Source organism: Quercus robur, chromosome 6 (genome assembly GCF_932294415.1).
Source record: "Quercus robur chromosome 6, dhQueRobu3.1, whole genome shotgun sequence".
In the NCBI taxonomy this organism is placed as follows: Eukaryota; Viridiplantae; Streptophyta; class Magnoliopsida; order Fagales; family Fagaceae; genus Quercus; species Quercus robur.
This window is the reverse complement of record NC_065539.1, coordinates 30759884-30778498: the sequence shown is the minus strand read 5'-3', so window position 1 is coordinate 30778498 and position 18615 is coordinate 30759884. Positions and strand designations below refer to the sequence as shown.

Sequence of the window (18615 nt, the reverse complement as noted above, 5' to 3'; positions counted from 1 at the left end):
TGATTAGCATGTGAGGGCATATGACAATAGTAGAAGGGAAGTCTTAGGAACCATAACACTGGAGCTCATTATAGGGCCAATGATCAAGAAGGTGGAATTTCAAGTCCTGAACATATAACATCATGCTTCAATATGCTCCTTGGGCGACCATGGATCCATGACATAGAGGCCGTACCTTCATCCTTATACAAAAAGGTTCAATTTCTACATGAAGGAGCCATAGTTACCATATATGGTGATACTTTGACCATACCAAAGCCCAGTTTTGGTATTGATTCTGAGAATGAGCCATTGACCTTGAATGGCTTTGAAATCGAGAAGCCTGGTTTTGGAAGAAGAGAAGAAGAAGTGGAGAGGATCCCTATGGACTTTTTTCCCTATAGCAACAATAATGTGGTGGCGATGATAAGAAGAATGAATTACCTTCTAAGGATGAACTTAGGGAAGACTATGAAGAAGGCAATTACTCAAGTCCCAATAATTTCCACTGCCACACCACCTTTTGGGCTAGGTTATAAGCCCACTGATGATGATTTGTTAGAGATGGAAGTGAGAAGAATGGCCTGTGCAAAGGCTAAAGCCAAGGGACTTCCTTGTCTCCCGGAACCCCTAAAGCCCTATACTCCCACACTAAACGGAAAGTTTGTCAAAGCTAAAGATAGTCAACGTTATTGGGGATTCCCTGGACTGAGATTCGATCCTGAGTCAAGAACAATTGTGCCCAGATTTAAGCTATTATTTGATTACAACAACAAGCTTCTAGAGCTGAAGAAGGAAGACACAAATTGGATCCCTACTGATTGGACTAATTACATGGACCTTAATGTAATGACTACGCTTCTGGAAGACGCCATTTGCAATATAGAAGAAGAAGAGTACTGGGAGGCTTGTCAACATGCATTGAAGAGCCCATATAAAGCAAAAACAAGTGATGAAGATGAGGAAAGGGGAAAGGCCCCTAGTGATAGTGATAAGAGTAGCAATAGCAAGAGTGATAGCGACAGTAGTAATGATGGAAGTGGTGAGGATGATAGCAACAGTGATGGTGAAAGCAACAAAAGTGAAGACTATGATAGCCCACAGATATGGAGATTAATACTAAAGGCACAAATTATATGGATTAAGCCCCCATGGTACTGACACTGAGGGAAGAAGGAACTCGCTAGGAGCCACCCACCATCGTTGAAGCCACAACCGAGTTGAAGAATTGGGCATGGGAGGGAGCCGCCCATCCCATGGAGGACTGTGCCATGAAGATCAAGACTATCAAACCAATCACTCCTACTAAGAAGATCAAGATTGTTGAGTTGATCACTCCTGTCAAAAACATTGCTTTTATCCCTATTAAGTCTGTTTTTGCTAGTATTACTATTCCTATTAAGTCTGTTTTTGATCGTAGCCTTATAGAGTCTGTTTCTGTTGAAAACTCTTTTCCTTATAATATGATTTCTATTTCTGCTTATTTTTTGGCTTTGAATGTTTTTATTTCAAAATTAATAGGGATAAAACGAGGGCACGTAGAACCTATAAAAGAAGAAACCCAACCTGGGAACTGATGATGAACCTAAGATGATACAAATGGGCAATACCCTAACCACTTTTGAGAAAGATGCATTAGTGGCACTACTAACAAAATTCAAAAAGGTATTTGCATAGTCATATGAAGACATGCCTAGGATTGACATAGATATAGTGCAACACTACATTCCAACAGATCCAACCATGAAGCCGGTCAAGTAAAAGTTGAGAAGAATGAAGCCAAAATGGACTCTCAAGATCAAAGAAGAAGATAAGAAATAGTATAATGTAGGATTCCTGAGGGTGGTCAACTACCCAGAATGGTTAGCTAATGTGGTTCCAGTGCCGAAGAAGGATGGGAAAGTTAGAATGTGTGTAGACTTCCGAGATCTTAATAAGGCTAGCTTGAAAGATGATTTTCCCTTGACTCATTTTGATATCTTGGGACATGCCTTGCTGTCATTTATGGATAGTTTTTCAAGATACAATCAGATAAAGATGGCTTTGGAAGATATGGAAAAAACCTCCTTCATTACTCCTTGGGGGATGTATTGCTATAAGGTCATGTCATTTGGCCTTAAGAATGCTGGTGCTACTTAGCAACATGCAACCACTACTCTATTACATGATTTGATCCACAAAGAAGTAGAAGTTTATGTTGATGACATGATAGTGAAGTCTAAAGACTGTGAAGGGCACATACTAGCTTTACGAAAGTTCTTCGAAAGAATCCAATTCTATAAGTTGCGGTTAAATCCAAAGAAGTGCACTTTTGGTGTAACATCTGGAAAGCTGTTGGGGTTTATGGTAAGTTAGAGGGGAATTGAAGTTGATCAGGAAAAAATCAAGGCAATTGTAGAGATGAAGCCTCCTAGGACTAAAAAGGAGATCGGAGAGTTTCTAGGGAGGATACAATACATCAGCAGATTCATAGCCCAACTCACCATGACATTTGAGCCACTTTTTCAACTACTCAAGAAGGAAGTTCCCATAGTATGGAATGAACAATGTCAAGAAACTTTTGAAAAGATTAACAATTATCTGATGAAGCCACCAATACTGGTCCATCGGTACCCGAAAAGCCATTATTGTTGTATCTCACAACTACAGATACAACAATGGGGGCTTTGCTTGCTTAATACCTAGAGGAGTCTGTTAGGACATATGTGGATCATGTTAAGAACATATGTCATTTATAATTGACTAATCCTTTGACAAAACGCACTTTACTTGTAATTCGGTAGATCTAGGATATGTTTAATACTTCAAGGAACAAGAGTTCAAGTCCAAGTATTGAAGCCATGCAAATCTGTCCAATAATCAAGTGAAGAAGTGTTGTTCTTTATGTTAGGACATATGTGATTCACTTGTTAGGAACATATGTCACTATTTTATGTAATTGGCTAATCCTTTGATAAAACGCACTTTACTTGTATTTGGGTAGATCTATGATGTGTTTAATACTTCAAGAAACCTTGTTTCAAGTTCAAGTGTTAAAGTCATGCAAGTCTATCCAAGAATCAAGTGAGAAAGTGTTGAATTTTAAAGCTCAATAGCTGCTTGACACCTCTCGACACCTGGCTTATTTGTCGAGCTCTTCAGTTGCTTCTTATCGCAATCTCGACACCTCTCGATAGCTAGGTCGATCGATCAAGTAAATTTTTGTCCCCTCGACACCTACTCAACACCTCCTCAATCGATCGAGAATTACGAAATTCAAATTTCCAGATCTGATTTTCGGCCCATGCTGACATGTGTGTAGGGTTTCTTTTCTCACAACCCTAGACCTATATAAGGCTTATTTTAGAAGCTGTCACATAAGAGAATACAAGGAGAACATATGCAAAAGGTGACCGATGTCTTATTCTCTCTAAAAGAAGCTATTGTGTCTTTACGGCTTAGGGTTTTGTAACCAAGTGCTTCTTGATCTTCATTGTTAATGAAGTGAAGAATTTTGCAGCCAACATCTTCTTCTAGTTGGTGTGTTAGTCACGTACTGAGAGCCATGCATCATTGGTTAGTCACGTACTGGGATCCATGCAAAAAGGGTGGCGTTCATATATTGAAGAGTTCAGAGGTTCTGAAGCGGTAGAAGGTTTCTACTGTGAGTTCATCTACAAGGATTGTAGAGTTTAGGGACAAAGGTTTTGTACTAGATCTAAAACTTCTCTTTACTATATTGAATTGCTTTTCGGGAAGGTTTCCCCCCAGGTTTTTTACTGTGAAACTAGTTTGTTTCATTGGTTTTCTTGGGTCATCATATCTTGTCTTATTTATTTTTCCACTGTATGATTTTGAAATGATATTGATGTTTGTTTGTTTTAACAAGTTTTATTCATAATAAATCTAATTAACAACTTGAGTTTAAAACTTGTTAATTCTATCAACCGAGGTCTAAATTTCCCAACACTTTAAAACTCAATAGATAGCTCGACAAATGTATCTATTGAGATTCAAAAGGTGAAGCTCAACAGATAAGCTCGATAGCTATACCTATCAAGAATTACGAAACTTAGTTTTTCAGATCTGTTTTTCATGCATATCCAATCTATGTGTTTAGGTTTTTTTTTCTCACAACTCTGACATATATAAGGATTATTTTAAGGGCCGTTACACTTGATACAAAGGTTTTATTCAAGCATATTATGACCAGAGACAATTTGCCCTAGTTCATCTTTCTCTTGAAGAAGCTGCTGCATTTGTACGTTGTAGGGTTTTATGACCAAGGAGCTTTATGATCTTCATCATCTGGATGAACTGAAGAACTTTGTAGCCAACATCCTTCTTAAGTTGATGTGCTAGTTACATACTGGGATCCATGCATCAATTGGTTAGTCACGTACTTGGAACCGTGCATTGAAAGGAAAGATTGTCACTACATTACAAGTCCAATTGTGTATTGGGGTAAGGGTTCAGCTGTAAGTTGGTATAAGGTACTAGGATTCCTTTACTTGTAATCGTTTGTTTTGATAATAGTGGATTCTCAAGAGTAGTGACCTTAAATTCATCCGGTGGAGTTTTTGCCTTGGAGGTTTTCCCCATTCGTAAACAAATCACTGTGTCAAATTTATTTTCCACTGCATTAACTTAGTTGGTGATTTGTTTGTGCTACCACGCGTATTGCATGTTAATTGACTCAATTAATTAACTTGGCTAATTAATTGGTTAATTTACCATAAGGAGTCAGTACATTCTTGCCTATTAGAGTCTAGGAAGGAGAATGCGATCTACTATATTAGAAGGAGAAGATGTTGGCTTATGAAGAGGAGTATTCATCACTTGAGAAGACATGTGTAGCACTTGTATGGGCAACCCGCAAATTCAAACATTATATGCTTGCTTTCAAGGTCTTGTTGATTGCAAGAATAGACCCTTTGAAATACTTGATGGAAAAGCCTATGCAAGACAGGAAGACAGCTAAATGGGTTCTGCTTTTGTCAAAATTTGATATTAAATATGTGACTCCGAAGTCAATGAAGGGGAGAGCAATTGCTGATCACTTGGCCCACTGTTCACCTGAAGAAGCTGATGAAATCCAAGGAGACTTTCCAAATGAGGATATTATAGGGATTAAAGTAGAATCATGGAAGATGTGTTTTGATAGAGCAACTAATCAAAATGGAAATGGTATTGGAGTTCTCTTAATTTCTCCAAAAGGGACACACATCCCATTCTCTGGCAGGCTCAACTTTCCTGCCACTAGGCCTAGGCCTTGGAGTGTAGGAGTTGAAAGTATATGGTGACTCAGCCTTGATAATTTCTCAGATTCAGAATAGGTGGAAGATCAAGGATGAAAGGCTAATTCCTTATCATAAATGTCTTCAAAAGTAGGCCTCGAAGTTCAGTAAGATCCAGTACCAATATGTGCCAAGAATGCAAAATCAAATTGCAAATACTCTAGCAACAATAGCATCCATGATGGATGGACTTAAGGAAGATGAAGCTGGACCAATAGTGGTGGAACAAAAAGAAGAGCCAGCTTATTATATGTCAATAGAAGAAGATGAGGGAAAGAATGGAGAAGGTAAATGATATTCAGACATCCTACAGTACCTCAAGGATATAACATACCTAAAGTCTGCAGAAAAGAATGACCAACTGACCATCAGAAGGTTGTCCACTAATTATATTATTTGTGGGGAGAGGCTATACAAAAGATCATATGATAGAATTCATCTCCTTTGTATGATCGCCAAGGAAGCCAACAAATAATTAAAGAGGTTCATGAGTCAAGTTATGGGCCATATATGAATGCACACATGATGTCACGAAAAATAATGAGACAAGGTTATTACTAGACTACTATGGAAGCAGACTACACAGCTTATGTTCGAAAGTGCCATCAATGCTAAGTCCATGGAGATCTAAAGCACATGCCGCCTATGCCATTACATACCATGACTTCACCCTGGCCATTCTTTATATCGGGAATAGATATTATTGGGAGGATTCACCCAACAACATCCAATGGCCATGAATTCATACTTGTTGCTATTGATTATTTCACTAAATGGGTGGAAGCTGCCTTATACAAGGTTTTGAACTCGAAGAAAGTTGCCAATTTATTCAGACCAACATCATTTGCAAATATGAGGTACCACATGAAATTATCTCTGACAACAGGCTGCATTTCAAGGGAGAAACAAAGAAGCTACTTCGACTGTTCAATATTCAACACCACAAATCCTCACCCTACCGTCCTCAGACTAATGGAGCAGTTGAGACTGCAAACAAAAATATAGGGCGAACCTTGAAGAAGAGTATGAAGAACTACAAGGATTGGCATCTACAATTACCCTATGCACTTTAGGGGTATAGGACATAAATTTGATCTTCCACAGGAGCCACTCCTTATTCATTAATGTATGGGATGAAAGCAGTCCTTCCCATTGAAATGGGTGTCCATTCATTGAGAACAGTACAGGAGAGTGAAATCCCTGAAGTAGATTGGTGGCAAAGTAGATATGACCAATTATGCATGATGGATGACAAGAGACTCAAGGCCTTATATCACATTCAAGGTTATCAAAGAAGACTTAGGAAAGCTTTTGACAAAAAAATGAGAACTAGAGACTTGAAGTTGGGGGATTTAGTACTGAAAGAGATCCGAGCCCCAGTTCAAGATACAAACAAGAAGTTCAAACAAAATTGGGTAGGTCCATATATAATCAAGTAGATATACTCTAGGGGAGCAGTAAGTTTGATGGACTTAGATGCAAACCCTTTTACTGAGCCAACCAATATGGATCAATTGAAGAAATACCACGTCTAAGGTGGTAGTTTGAAAACACCACATCTAAAGTAGTTGTAAATTATGTTATTTCCCTCCCTAGGTTCGCCCAAAAAGAAAAAGAGAGAGAGAGAGAGAGAGAGAGAGTGAGAGAGCCTGCTAGGTTGAAACCCGAAAGAGCGGCCTAGGCAAATGTTAAGGAAAATAAAAAAATGAACTACATGATGACCTGATCCTTCTGCCAAGGAGGTACGTAGGCAACCATATATTGGTCCGGTCACAATTTCCCCGAACCTAGCATTTACCCATTACAAAAACAAAAATTGTTTTCAAAATTCAACCATTCCATGAAACCATGCCATTACACAAAAATCAAAACCCTAAACCAAACCATAAAAGAAACCAAACCCTAAAAACCTAAACCCTAAATAGAACCCTTAACCTGAAAGTCCTAAATAATTCCTAAACCTAAGAGTTTCACACCAACTTTTAAAAATAAACATGTTTAAAGCCAAAAATAAGAAGATCATTTTATCTTCAGTCTTTTTTCCTTTGGTTATTCGTTGGTTCCATTAGTGCTAGGTACTTTGTCATCGTTGTCCCTTCTTTTAAACTCATAGTTGTCAGCCTCATGTCTTTCTCAGTTGTCTCTAAGAAATTGTTTTCTTATAGCAACCATGTCAGCCTCCTAATCTACAATCTTGTCCACCAACTAGTTAGAATAGTCTATGGTCATCCTTTAAAAGTGAACCTTGACAAAAGATTGATCCACTCAATCAGCCATCTCCAAGCCCAACAACATGTTCCTTATAGAAGTAGGATTTGTGTCCATAGGAGTGAAAGGTTTTCTTCCTTTCCCACCAAGCATTCCCTACTCATATTGGAATTGCCTCAAGAGTCTATTAGCTTTATAGAAATTTTTTCTCCTTAATCCAACTACGAAGATGTGATCTGATCCCGAAGACCGCAACAAAAGAGGTGGGCACTTCCACCAATAACAATTCCATCGAATTGAGACACTGGATTTCTTGTTCAGAAATTTCACCAGTCGCTTTCAGTTTGACACTCAGTTTTGAGGATAGTCCTATTGAGGAAATTGCTAGGACCATAATCAGCAACTGTAGGCGTGGCAATTATGTCCGGCCTCTCCATCAACCATATCTGCAAAGTCAAGGGACTCCCAAGAAAGTTTTGAGACTCTCTACCAAGAAATACAGAATCCAATCCTAAAAGAGTTTCTGCCAAGATCAGAGAAGTAGGATTATCACCGTCCTTAACTTGACTTACAATGCCTATGGCTCGAGCATCCACAAAACCAGGCCTTCCAAAGCAAAGCAAAAACTCTCCCACGAAGCAAATAGCTAAGCCAAAATTCTTCTACATGTTGTCAGTCACTCCATGAGTTTGTTTGTTAATCAGTCTTGAAAGAATTACATAAAGATTCACCATGTGCCCTTCAATCATGCCACTGGTAATCAAAGTAGAAATTCCTAGAGCATCAAATAAAATCTCCCTATGTTTGGGATCACAAGAAACTGCTTTAGATTTCTTACTAGGATCATAACCCAGAATAGCTGAAAATTCATCAATTGTGGGACAAAGTTCAGCAGTTTTAAACTAGAATACATGATCTCTAGTATCCCAGAACTTCACGGCAGCATGGAGGAAATCCCACTTAATCTTGACATTCCTCAAGGCCTTGATTCCCTCTAGCTTGTAGCCTGTAAAATTGGACTTAGTACTAAAATCAAAGCTACAAACCCATCTATTGATATCATGAATCGTTGAATGAGGAAAATTTTGATTGTTAGCCATGGATTACTCTTGCATGTGATTATTATTGCTTGATAACTTTGATGCGAAGATTTGTTTGTAGGTTAGATGCTAAAGTAAGCTACCTCAGTCCTTAACCAAGTTTAAATAAATTTCAAGAGTTTGTAGTTGACTAGGAAAGTGTTTCATGGACACAAACGGAGAAAATATTTTTCAAAAAACTCAAAAACATAAAAAATGCGTTGGAAAAGTGCAAGGAATCGGCCCAAAATTGGGTGTGCCTGTTGGCACCTTAAAGTGCCACTTCCCAAGTGTCAATCGGCACTCTCCAAGTGCCGATTGGCACCCAGCCCGGCAAAGGCCCGTTTACCATATCTTGTGTTTTCGAACACTTCATGGGTCTGTTTTGACTTCGTTTTTCACTCAAAATATATATATATATATATATATATATATATATATATATATGCAATAAGGTTTTTCAAAAATTTGCATGGATTGTCAAACTGAAGCATTTAGACATGCTTTGTCCATTTGTTTTCAAAAAAAATCACCTACATCACTAGTTTCAAAAAAGGGAAAGGGAAGAAAAATTGATCAAATCAAGATTTTCCAAAGTCATGCATTCATCTCTTAAACTAGGGGCATTCAACTATGCCTTATCCCCTTTTCTGGAACAAATAAAAAATACTCACTCTTTTTTGAAAAAAGAAGGCAGAAAAACTCTTTTCAAAAATAAAAGGTCATCATGCACAAGTTTTCAGAATAGGGGCATTCAGCCATGCCTCATTCATTTTCACAAAAAAAAAAAAAAAAAAATTTAAAATCAATCAAGATTTCCAAAAATCATGCATCCATTTCTAAACTAAGGGCATACAGTTGTGCTTCATTCGGGTAAGTGCAAATCCCATTAGGATTGGTCAAATAAGTTTAAATTGTTTACTACAAGACTTCCTCAGGTGAATTCTAAACTTGTCTCATCTAAAGTTTCAACAAGATCTGAAACAATCCAAAGGTAAAAGGGTAAAAGCCGAAATTAATACAAATTGTCTAAGGAGTACTTTCTTGTCTTTATTGGAAAATTAAAATACAGGTCAATCATCATTCAGACTCTGGGTCCGCATGCGGGAAGATCTCCTAGACCCACCCCTAGAGGAGCAACCCTCAATGTCTCCTTCCTGACTTGCATAGAATTGAGATTCTTGTTCCTGGTTCTGAAGTTCAAGGTTTTTGATCCTTTCTTCCAAGGATCTTGTGTTGGCATCAGCTAATGCCATTCGGTTGGTCTAAGAAACTAATAAAGACAAGTGTTAGATCAATTATCATGGAAGTTCAAGCAAAACACTCGGAAAGCATCGTCTTATACCCAGTTCACTTCATTGAGCACATATTGAGAAGATTGAGTGCGCGCCACAAGCTGCAAACCTCCAATCATCCACATGCTTTCCTCCACAAGATCAACTCTGACCTGAAGCACAGATTCACCAGTTCACAAATAACTCAACAATTCAAAAATTCCCTAAAGCCAAGAGTACAACATGATCACGCAAGAATTTCCAACCAAGTCATACAGTGTTCAAAATTCAAACAAGAACAAACAACAACAAAATGATAAGGCAAAACTCCATTCAGATCAAGGTAGAGAAGCCCCATGGTCATCACAATTTAAGATTGAGATAGAGAAGCCTCTTAATTGCCCCAGGTTCTGAGGTAGAGAAACACCTTGGTTACCTCCCATTCAGATCAAGGTAGAGAAGCCCCTTGATCGCCACAATTCAAGATTGAGATAGAGAAGCATCTTAATCACCCCAGGTTCCAAGGTAAAGAAGCCCAATGGTTACCTTCCATTTAAATCGAGGTAGAGAAGCCCCTTGGTCGTCACAATTTGAAATTGAGATAGAGAAGCTTCTCAATCGCCCTAGGTTCCGAGGTAGAGAAGCCCTTTGGTTACCTTCCACTTAAATCGAGGTAGAAAAGCTCCTTGTTCATCACAATTCAAGATTGAGATAGAGAAGCCTCTCAATCACCCTAGGTTCCAAGGTAGAGAAGCCCCTTGGTTACCTTCCATTCAGATCAAGGTAGAGAAGCCCCTTGGTTGCTGCAATTCAAGATTGAGATAGAAAAGCCTCTCAATTGCCCTAGGTATCGAGGTAGAGAAGCCCCTTGGTTACCTTCCATTCAAATCGAGGTAAAGAAGTCCCTTGGTCGTCACAATTCAAGATTGAGATAAAGAAACCTCTCAATTGCCCCAGGTTCCGAGGTAAAGAAGCCCCTTGGTTACCTTCCATTCAGATCAAGGTAGAGAAGCCCCTTAGTTGTCACAATTCAGGATTGAGATAAAAAAGCCTCTCAATCGCCCCAGGTTCCGAGGTAAAGAATCCCCTTGGCTACCTTCCATTCAGATCAAGGTAGAGAAGCCCCTTGGTCGTCACAATTCAAGATTGAGATAGAGAAGCCTCTCAATTGCCCCAGGTTCTGAGGTAAAGAAGCCCCTTGGTTACCTTCTATTTAGATCAAGGTAAAGAAGCCCCTTGGTCGTCACAATTTAAGATTGAGATAGAGAAGAATCTCAATCGCCCCAGGTTCTGAGGTAGCGAAGCCCCTTGGTTACCTTCTACTCAGGTCAAGGTAAAGAAGCCCCTTGGTCGTCACAATTTAAGATTGAGATAAAGAAACCTCTCAATTGCCCCAGGTTCCGAGGTAAAGAAGCCCCTTGGTTACCTTCCATTCATATCAAGGTAGAGAAGCCCCTTGGTTGTCACAATTCAGGATTGAGATAGAGAAGCCTCTCAATCGCCCCAGGTTCCGAGGTAAAGAATCCCCTTGGCTACCTTCCATTCAGATCAAGGTAGAGAAGCCCCTTAGTTGTCACAATTCAGGATTGAGATAAAGAAACCTCTCAATTACCCCAGGTTCCGAGGTAAAGAAGCCCCGTGGTTACCTTCCATTCAGATCAAGGTAGAGAAGCCCCTTGGTTGTCACAATTCAGGATTGAGATAGAGAAGCCTCTCAATCGCCCAGGTTCCGAGGTAAAGAATCCCCTTGGCTACCTTCCATTCAGATCAAGGTAGAGAAGCCCCTTGGTCGTCACAATTCAAGATTGAGATAGAGAAGCCTTTCAATCACCCTAAGTTCCAAGATAGAGAAGCCTCTTGGATACCTTCCATTCAGATCGAGGTAGAGAAGCCCCTAGGTCACCCCTACATATGGATTAAGATAGAGAAGCCTCTCAATCCACCACAGTCACAGACTAAGATAGAGAAGCCTCTCAGTCACCCAAGATTTCAAGATTCATTTCAAAATTTATCAGTTATCAAGTGGGTCAAATATCCACAATTTTCATTTTTCAAAACGGAAAAACACTAATTCTATATTCCAAGGTTTTAGGTTCTAGGACTAGGTAATCTTTGAAAAGTCATCCTTGATTAAATCATGGCTGCTAAAATCAGTGTCTTTGTTTTACATTGACATTCACTTTGCAAGCTCTGTCAATGAGGTGCATTATGTAGATACTCGATTTTGCACCCATAATTTAATCTAGGAAGATGACTAGAGTGGCCATTCATATACCCAAAATTTAGAGTTGCATTACATGCATTAATTCATTCATTGCATATCACAAAAATGATCTTGAAGTTCTAACGATCGCAATGGTATGTTTGATTTCCAAACCAAACCGTTGGATTGAAAGATATCACATGATCAAGTTTGCACGGTCTGCATGCATTTTATTTGGGTAGAGCCGATCACACATTATTAATTTAAATTAATTTTGATTGGTTAGACAATTAAAATTAATTAAATAATTTTGTGATTGGTTGTTGGGTAGTATCAAAAATAGGCCTGCTTGCATGGGAATAAAATGGGTAATTAGATAACAAAGAAATTGTGGATAATCAAGTCTTTTTGGAATATTCATCTACAAGATAATTATCACTTTAAAGATCTAAATATAAAGAAAAAGGGATTAATTTTTAGAATACGGATTAAAAATGCGTCTATGTGCTATTTCCGACTCAAAAATCCTCAAAAAAGGAGTCTGAATTGAACCAAAACTCAAACGCGGGTTCAGCACCCAAGAGGGCCTGTCAACACTCTTAGAGTGCCAATCGGCACATGGCAAGTGTCGATTGGCCCAAATTTTCGGCCCAGCCCGGGTACTTTCTGATTGAGATAAAGCCTATCTTTTTCAACTTTTTAGAGATAAGGACGCGTTCCAATTCCTATCTGCTCTCATTTAACATCCCAACCTCTATAAATAGCGGAAACAAATCAGAATTAGGGGCTCTTTTCTTCTGACTTTTCAATTCCCCTTACGTTAAAGACATTTTGGAGGCTTTTGCTTTAGGAACTTCTTTTTTGTAAGTAAGGTATTTTAGACCTCAAAGAGGTGAATAAACTTCTTTGATTTATAAAATATTCATTCATTAGAAGAGCACACTCATGCAAGAGATATTCTGTTCTTCTTCTTTCTTTTCTTTTTCCATTAATTATTTTGTTTTTGTTTGAAGCATGAATATGTTTAGTATGTTTCATTATGTCTTGTTCTTAATATACAATTGCCATGCTTAGATACCTTAGATGATTGTTTATTTCAATTCTTTCTTTTTGACTCCAAAATCTGCAATGATTAACAAAAAAATTTATGAAGATTCAAAACTGATCTGTATTTTCAAATCTGATTTTTTTCTAAAATTGATATGTATTTTCAGATATGATTTTTTTAAAACCCAAAACTAATCTGTATTTTAATTAAATACAGATCTGATTTTGTTTTCTAAACCCAAAACTAATCTGTATTTTCATTAAATACAGATCTGATTTTTTTTTTTTTTTTTTTTTAAGTTTTCTTCGTTATAAAAGTGCAGATTTTGAAATTCAAAGGAAAGCATTAAGATTTTAGGTTGAAGTTTTTTTTGTGACGCATGCATAATAAATTTGTCTCATGAGTGTGAATCTTCCTCCAAAATTCCTTTTTATTTGTTTCCAACAATAGATCTAGTTTTTCATAAACCAAAAATCCTTTTTTTTTTTTTTTTTTTTACTTTATACAAAACAGATCTGATTTTTCTTGATAAAATCTTGCCTTTTACACCTTACAAAAGCAAATCTAATTTTTTTTTTTTTTTACAAACCAAGTCTTATTTATTTTAATTCACAAAACAGATCTTATTTTTCTTAATAAAATCTTGCTTTTTACACTTTACAACAACAGATCTGATTTTTCTTACTAACCAAGTCTTATTTATTTTAATTCATAAAACATATTTGATTTTTCTTTTAAAAGAGGATATCATTCATAAGGCAAATTTGTTTGAATTATTTTTTGTCAAGTGTTTGTATGTGTGTTCAACATATCATTCAACATCATGTAAAAAACGGTATATTGGTCATTAGAGTCTAGAAGACCAAACTCTGTCTAGGTAGAATGGGTGTCTAACACCTTCCCATTCCATAACCTAGCCCTCGAGCTTAGGATTTTTGGATAGGTAGATTAGTGTTTTGTCTTTTAATTTTGGTAGATTGTAACTAGGACCAAAGTTTTGTATTCTTTTGCATAGATTGTAACTAGGTCCCAAGGCCTTGTAAGGTTAATTTACCAAAGTTGTACTTTTCTTTATTCAATCAATGACAATGATGTATTTTGAATATGTAGTTTGTATTTATATTTTTTCTTATTTTTTTGTATAAAAAATAAGTGGCAACTCCACACCACTTACCCAAAAAGAGAGATGCCCTTAAAAGCACCCCAAATCTCTTTTTTGAGAGCACCCAATCTTTCGGTCTCTCACACAAGCCATAATACATTACTCCTAAAACGTGGAGAGAATTCTCCATAGTCCGCTCCACATTCCCCATTTCATCCATTAACCACCCATATCACCCATGATTTTGGTGGATCCAAACAAGTAGATCCACTTCTAACTCTCTAAAAAAGGATCAAGCTCTATTCACCTAGGGTAAGTCTCACCATTCACTATTTTCCCTTGCATTCTAGAGAGAAAACTGACTTAACCATTGGAGGGTCCTTGGCCAGGTAACATCGATCACCCTTGACAGTTTTTTTCTTTTCTTTTTAAGACCAAAAATCCATCACCATAGTCTGAAGCATTCCAGCCTACTAATTTTTGTGCATCATTAGTGTTAATATGGAGTGATAGAATTTTGTATAAATAGAGAGAGACTTGTATCAACAAGAATACACTCAATAAGTTATTTGTTCTTATAACTCTCTCTCTCTCTCTCTCTCTCTCTCTCTCTCTAAAGGTTCTTATATATTTAACAAAACCTTATCACTCAAATGCCCCAATTTTCAACTTAAAAGTGGTTTTTATTAGTAAGGAAATGCTTAGTGCTAGGGACAATGAAGCTACTATGAAGATTGGCGTGCGAGCAATAAACAAGGTTGGCGAGGGTGAGGTTCAATGTCATAGTAGTGTTCTTCACAATCTTGTTTTACAATGATTAGGACAACATGAGCCTCATTTTGTTCGAGTCAAGATCCTTGGAGTGCGGTTTAAATCAAATCAAAATCCGTGGAGTTAACAAGGACGTCCCAAGTTGTCGATGGATCTAGATATGACGTGGGCAAAATGAAGGGAGGGGTTTGGTCAAATGAGGTTTGGTGGGTTAGGAAGAGCTATATAAGTCTTTGTGAATTAGGAGATGGAAGGGGAAAAGTAGGAGGAGAATTGCCAAGATAATGATCTACTTCTTCACATTCATTGTACAATGCATGTAGTTATTGATCAACAGAAGAATCACGGTATACACTTTCATATACTAGCTAAAGCATTATGTCTGTTTGGTGGAGATCATATTCATTCTAATATCATAGTAGGTAAACTTGAAGGTGAAAGATAAACCACTTTAGGCTTTGTTGATTCACTACGTGATGATTATATTGAAAAAGATTGAAACTGATGTATTTATTTCACCCAAGATTGGGTCAGTGAGCCAATTGTCCAAACTTGGAATGCTAGGGTACCTAAAGAACGAAATATTTACAAAGTGCATTGATATGATACTGGCCAAAGATCCTCCAAAGGTTAAGTCTATAATTCAATGATTTCCAATAACTTCAAAAATATGAGAGCTAGAAATTATATGTGCCTTGGAGAGGAGGAGCCTTAGTGCTTATATATGGTATAGAGTTGACCAAGTTCCCATGGATTTAGGAACTTCCCTTAGTGAAATTAATATCTCAAGATATTCGGGTTGACCTCTCATACTTGGTAGATATGAATATCTAGAATGATCTTTGGGTGTAGTGTGCAAGTTCTTTCCATATGGAAATAAAGGAGTGGGGGATACGCAAAGGCTGGAGGAGTAAGTGCAAGGGATCGTTCATCAGGACCTATCCATTTGTCATAACGGTGTGTTAGACGAGTAGTTGTTGAACGGATTGCATCGCAGGGTAATAAACATGGGTACCTAGCGACTCTCTTGTACATGACAATCCCTCAGAAACATGACAAATCTCATCTGTTAGATATATTTTGCTTTGGTGAAAATATTCCCTATCAAAGTAGATAAAAAAAAAAATTATTTATTTATTTATTTATTTTGCTTGCCATGTTTGTTTTGTGAGAAATTATGGAAAAATATTAGAAAATTTTAGGAGGTTGCCTGATTCAAATTTGGGGGGAAAATATTCTTTTTTTTTCCTTTTTTTTTTTTTTTTTTGAGTTTTCTTGAATACTCTTGTTAAATTTTCTCACAATCCAAACAACAGCCTACGTTTGTCTAATTGATATGTATGAGGGTAATTTTGTCTTTTAATTTTTAGTGGTAGATATCAGCTGGTTTAGTGGGGCCAGAGTTCCCGTGTCCTATACGCACACTACTTTTCCGTCAAACTTTAAATATAGGATATGACTTAAGAGCTAAATTGTAGCTCAATTATTAACTTTGGGGATCAATTGTGTGTTACAAAAGTTTGAAGAGACATTTTAATCGAGATATATGATTAGGATGAAAAAAAAAATGTAATTTGCCTAAAAATTTATAGTATCTTGACATTGTTCTTTCAAATATCCCAATTGATTGGCCCTCACAAACCAATGTGCTCAACATCCTTTAACAGCCAACAGGCGGAATGCCTGTTTTTACAGACAAGGGCCCATTAGGCCTCCTTCCACATTCCAGAAAGAATGTCAATCAAAGTCCAAAGCTCTAAACTTTTCCTTACCTGAACAAAATAGTAGTGCTAAAAACTACCTACATGCTAATAGGAAGAAAAAAATTACAAAAGAAAAAGGAAAATACCTGCAAAAAAAACATGTTTCAAAGCAAAAATCATCATGGACAAAGATTGCATAGATCCATAGTATGAAAGTATGAGACTTCCTACTGAAAGAAAAATGGCTGTGTTATTCAAATTAAGCAAAAACATAATACCCACATGAAGATGAGTTCAATCCAGAAATTGGTACCATTTGTATAATAAGATGACGGTCATAAATGATCTGAAACTGAAAGAGCATCCCAGATCATGTCCATGTCCAAGGAGGGCATTCTACTTAACTGAACAGCATCCACATCTGATAAAACCTCCTGAGTTTTCTTGTTCTCAATCAGTACCCCTGATCCAACTTTGCTCTCCAACTCAAACTGCCACTCTTTTCTCGATGTGTTTTGGCTCAAACCTTGGATTTTTATGTTCTCAGATAAAAGGTTCTTAGGTGGTATTTTTGGTAGTGGCTTAGTGGGCTTCTTATGAGCAGAATTAATGCCTTGTGATGATATTGCCTGTAGCTTTGCTTCCAGAAGTGCTGCTGTGGTTCCATTCAAAGAATTGGCCTTAATTGCATGCTTTTGATCTGGGAAATTCAACTGTGCATATTCCCCACGTAGCATATAAGCTGCTGTGTCGTATGCCATAGCAGCCTCTTCAGCTGTGTCAAAAGTACCCAACCAAACCCGAGTCCTATTTCTTGGTAACCTTATTTCAGCCACCCATTTCCCCCAGTGCCTTTGCCTCACCCCCCTGTATAGCTTTCCCTGTGATGAAAAATTAGTAGTCTTGTGCACAACCTGATTATTCTGCATCCTTCGTCCGGTGGACGTGTACTTCATTGGCTGTGTCTTCGTGGTGCTGAGCCAGTAGTCATTAAAACCTTTGGAGGACTTAACTTGGCCTAGTTGAGACATGGAAAATGAAGGGTGTGGAGATGATAACATAGATTCACATTTCGGATTCTTGCTAGGTGAGTCAACAATGGGTGAAGATGAATCTAACATGGTATGTTCTGTAAGAAACAAAGTTAAATTTGGGAATTTGGATGTGGTTGATAATGAAGATGGAGAAGAGAGTGTAGAAGCTTGAGCTTGACTTGGTTTTGGAAACGTGTCCAAAAAGTTTACTGGAATGAAGCTTTCTTTGGCACCTGCTGCTGAAAGAAAAGGACTTGTATGGTGTTTATGAAAAACATCCTGTTTAGTGAAACCAGGAATTCTATTAGGCAAATTGATATCAGAAGCCTCCTCTGTGGAAGAACTAGAATCCCAACATGAAAACCGCCTATCAGGGGATGATGCTGCTAATGATGATTTCATGCCACCATGGTGGTAACAAACACTTTGTGTTAGAGCACGCCATATAATTGGATCACCAAAAATATTTGATCCAGACGCCATATAAGATGGCAACTCTTGTAGCATGAAGGTTTCCATCTTAGGAAACTGATCTTCCATGCAAAGCCCTCTTGGTGGATAAAGAAAATACAGAGAAAGAGATAGAAATGATAGAGAGCGAAGGAACTATGCTACATATATATTGATTATCCTAAAGCACACCTCATGAAGGACAGGAATCTGCTATAAGTCTTAATAGAAAATAAAAGGAACCGCTAGCTTTACGTTGATAAAGTGAAGTTATCCTCTGAGTCAGATCTGCTTGCCCAAGACAATAAGCTCGTACGTTCGTGCTTGCCATTCTTGATGTTTTGTAGCCAATTAACCAATGAGAAACTTACAACTCAAGCCTTCTTGCTTACCTGTCATGTAGGGTTTATGAGATGGATCAATATTCCTCCATGACAGTGACCACAACTTTAATTTGATGGCATTATTTGAATTGTGTAGGATAGTTT

General features: G+C 37.6%; 1 protein-coding gene across 1 annotated transcript; it reads right to left on the bottom strand.

Annotated features, from left to right (window-relative positions):
• Positions 1–16874: 16874 nt before the first annotated feature.
• Positions 16875–18424, bottom strand: LOC126688421 (ethylene-responsive transcription factor ERF062). The gene has a single exon (XM_050383106.1). The coding sequence runs from the start codon at positions 18215–18217 to the stop codon at positions 16979–16981; it is 1239 nt and encodes a 412-aa protein (XP_050239063.1). The 5' UTR covers positions 18218–18424; the 3' UTR covers positions 16875–16978.
• Positions 18425–18615: the final 191 nt, after the last annotated feature.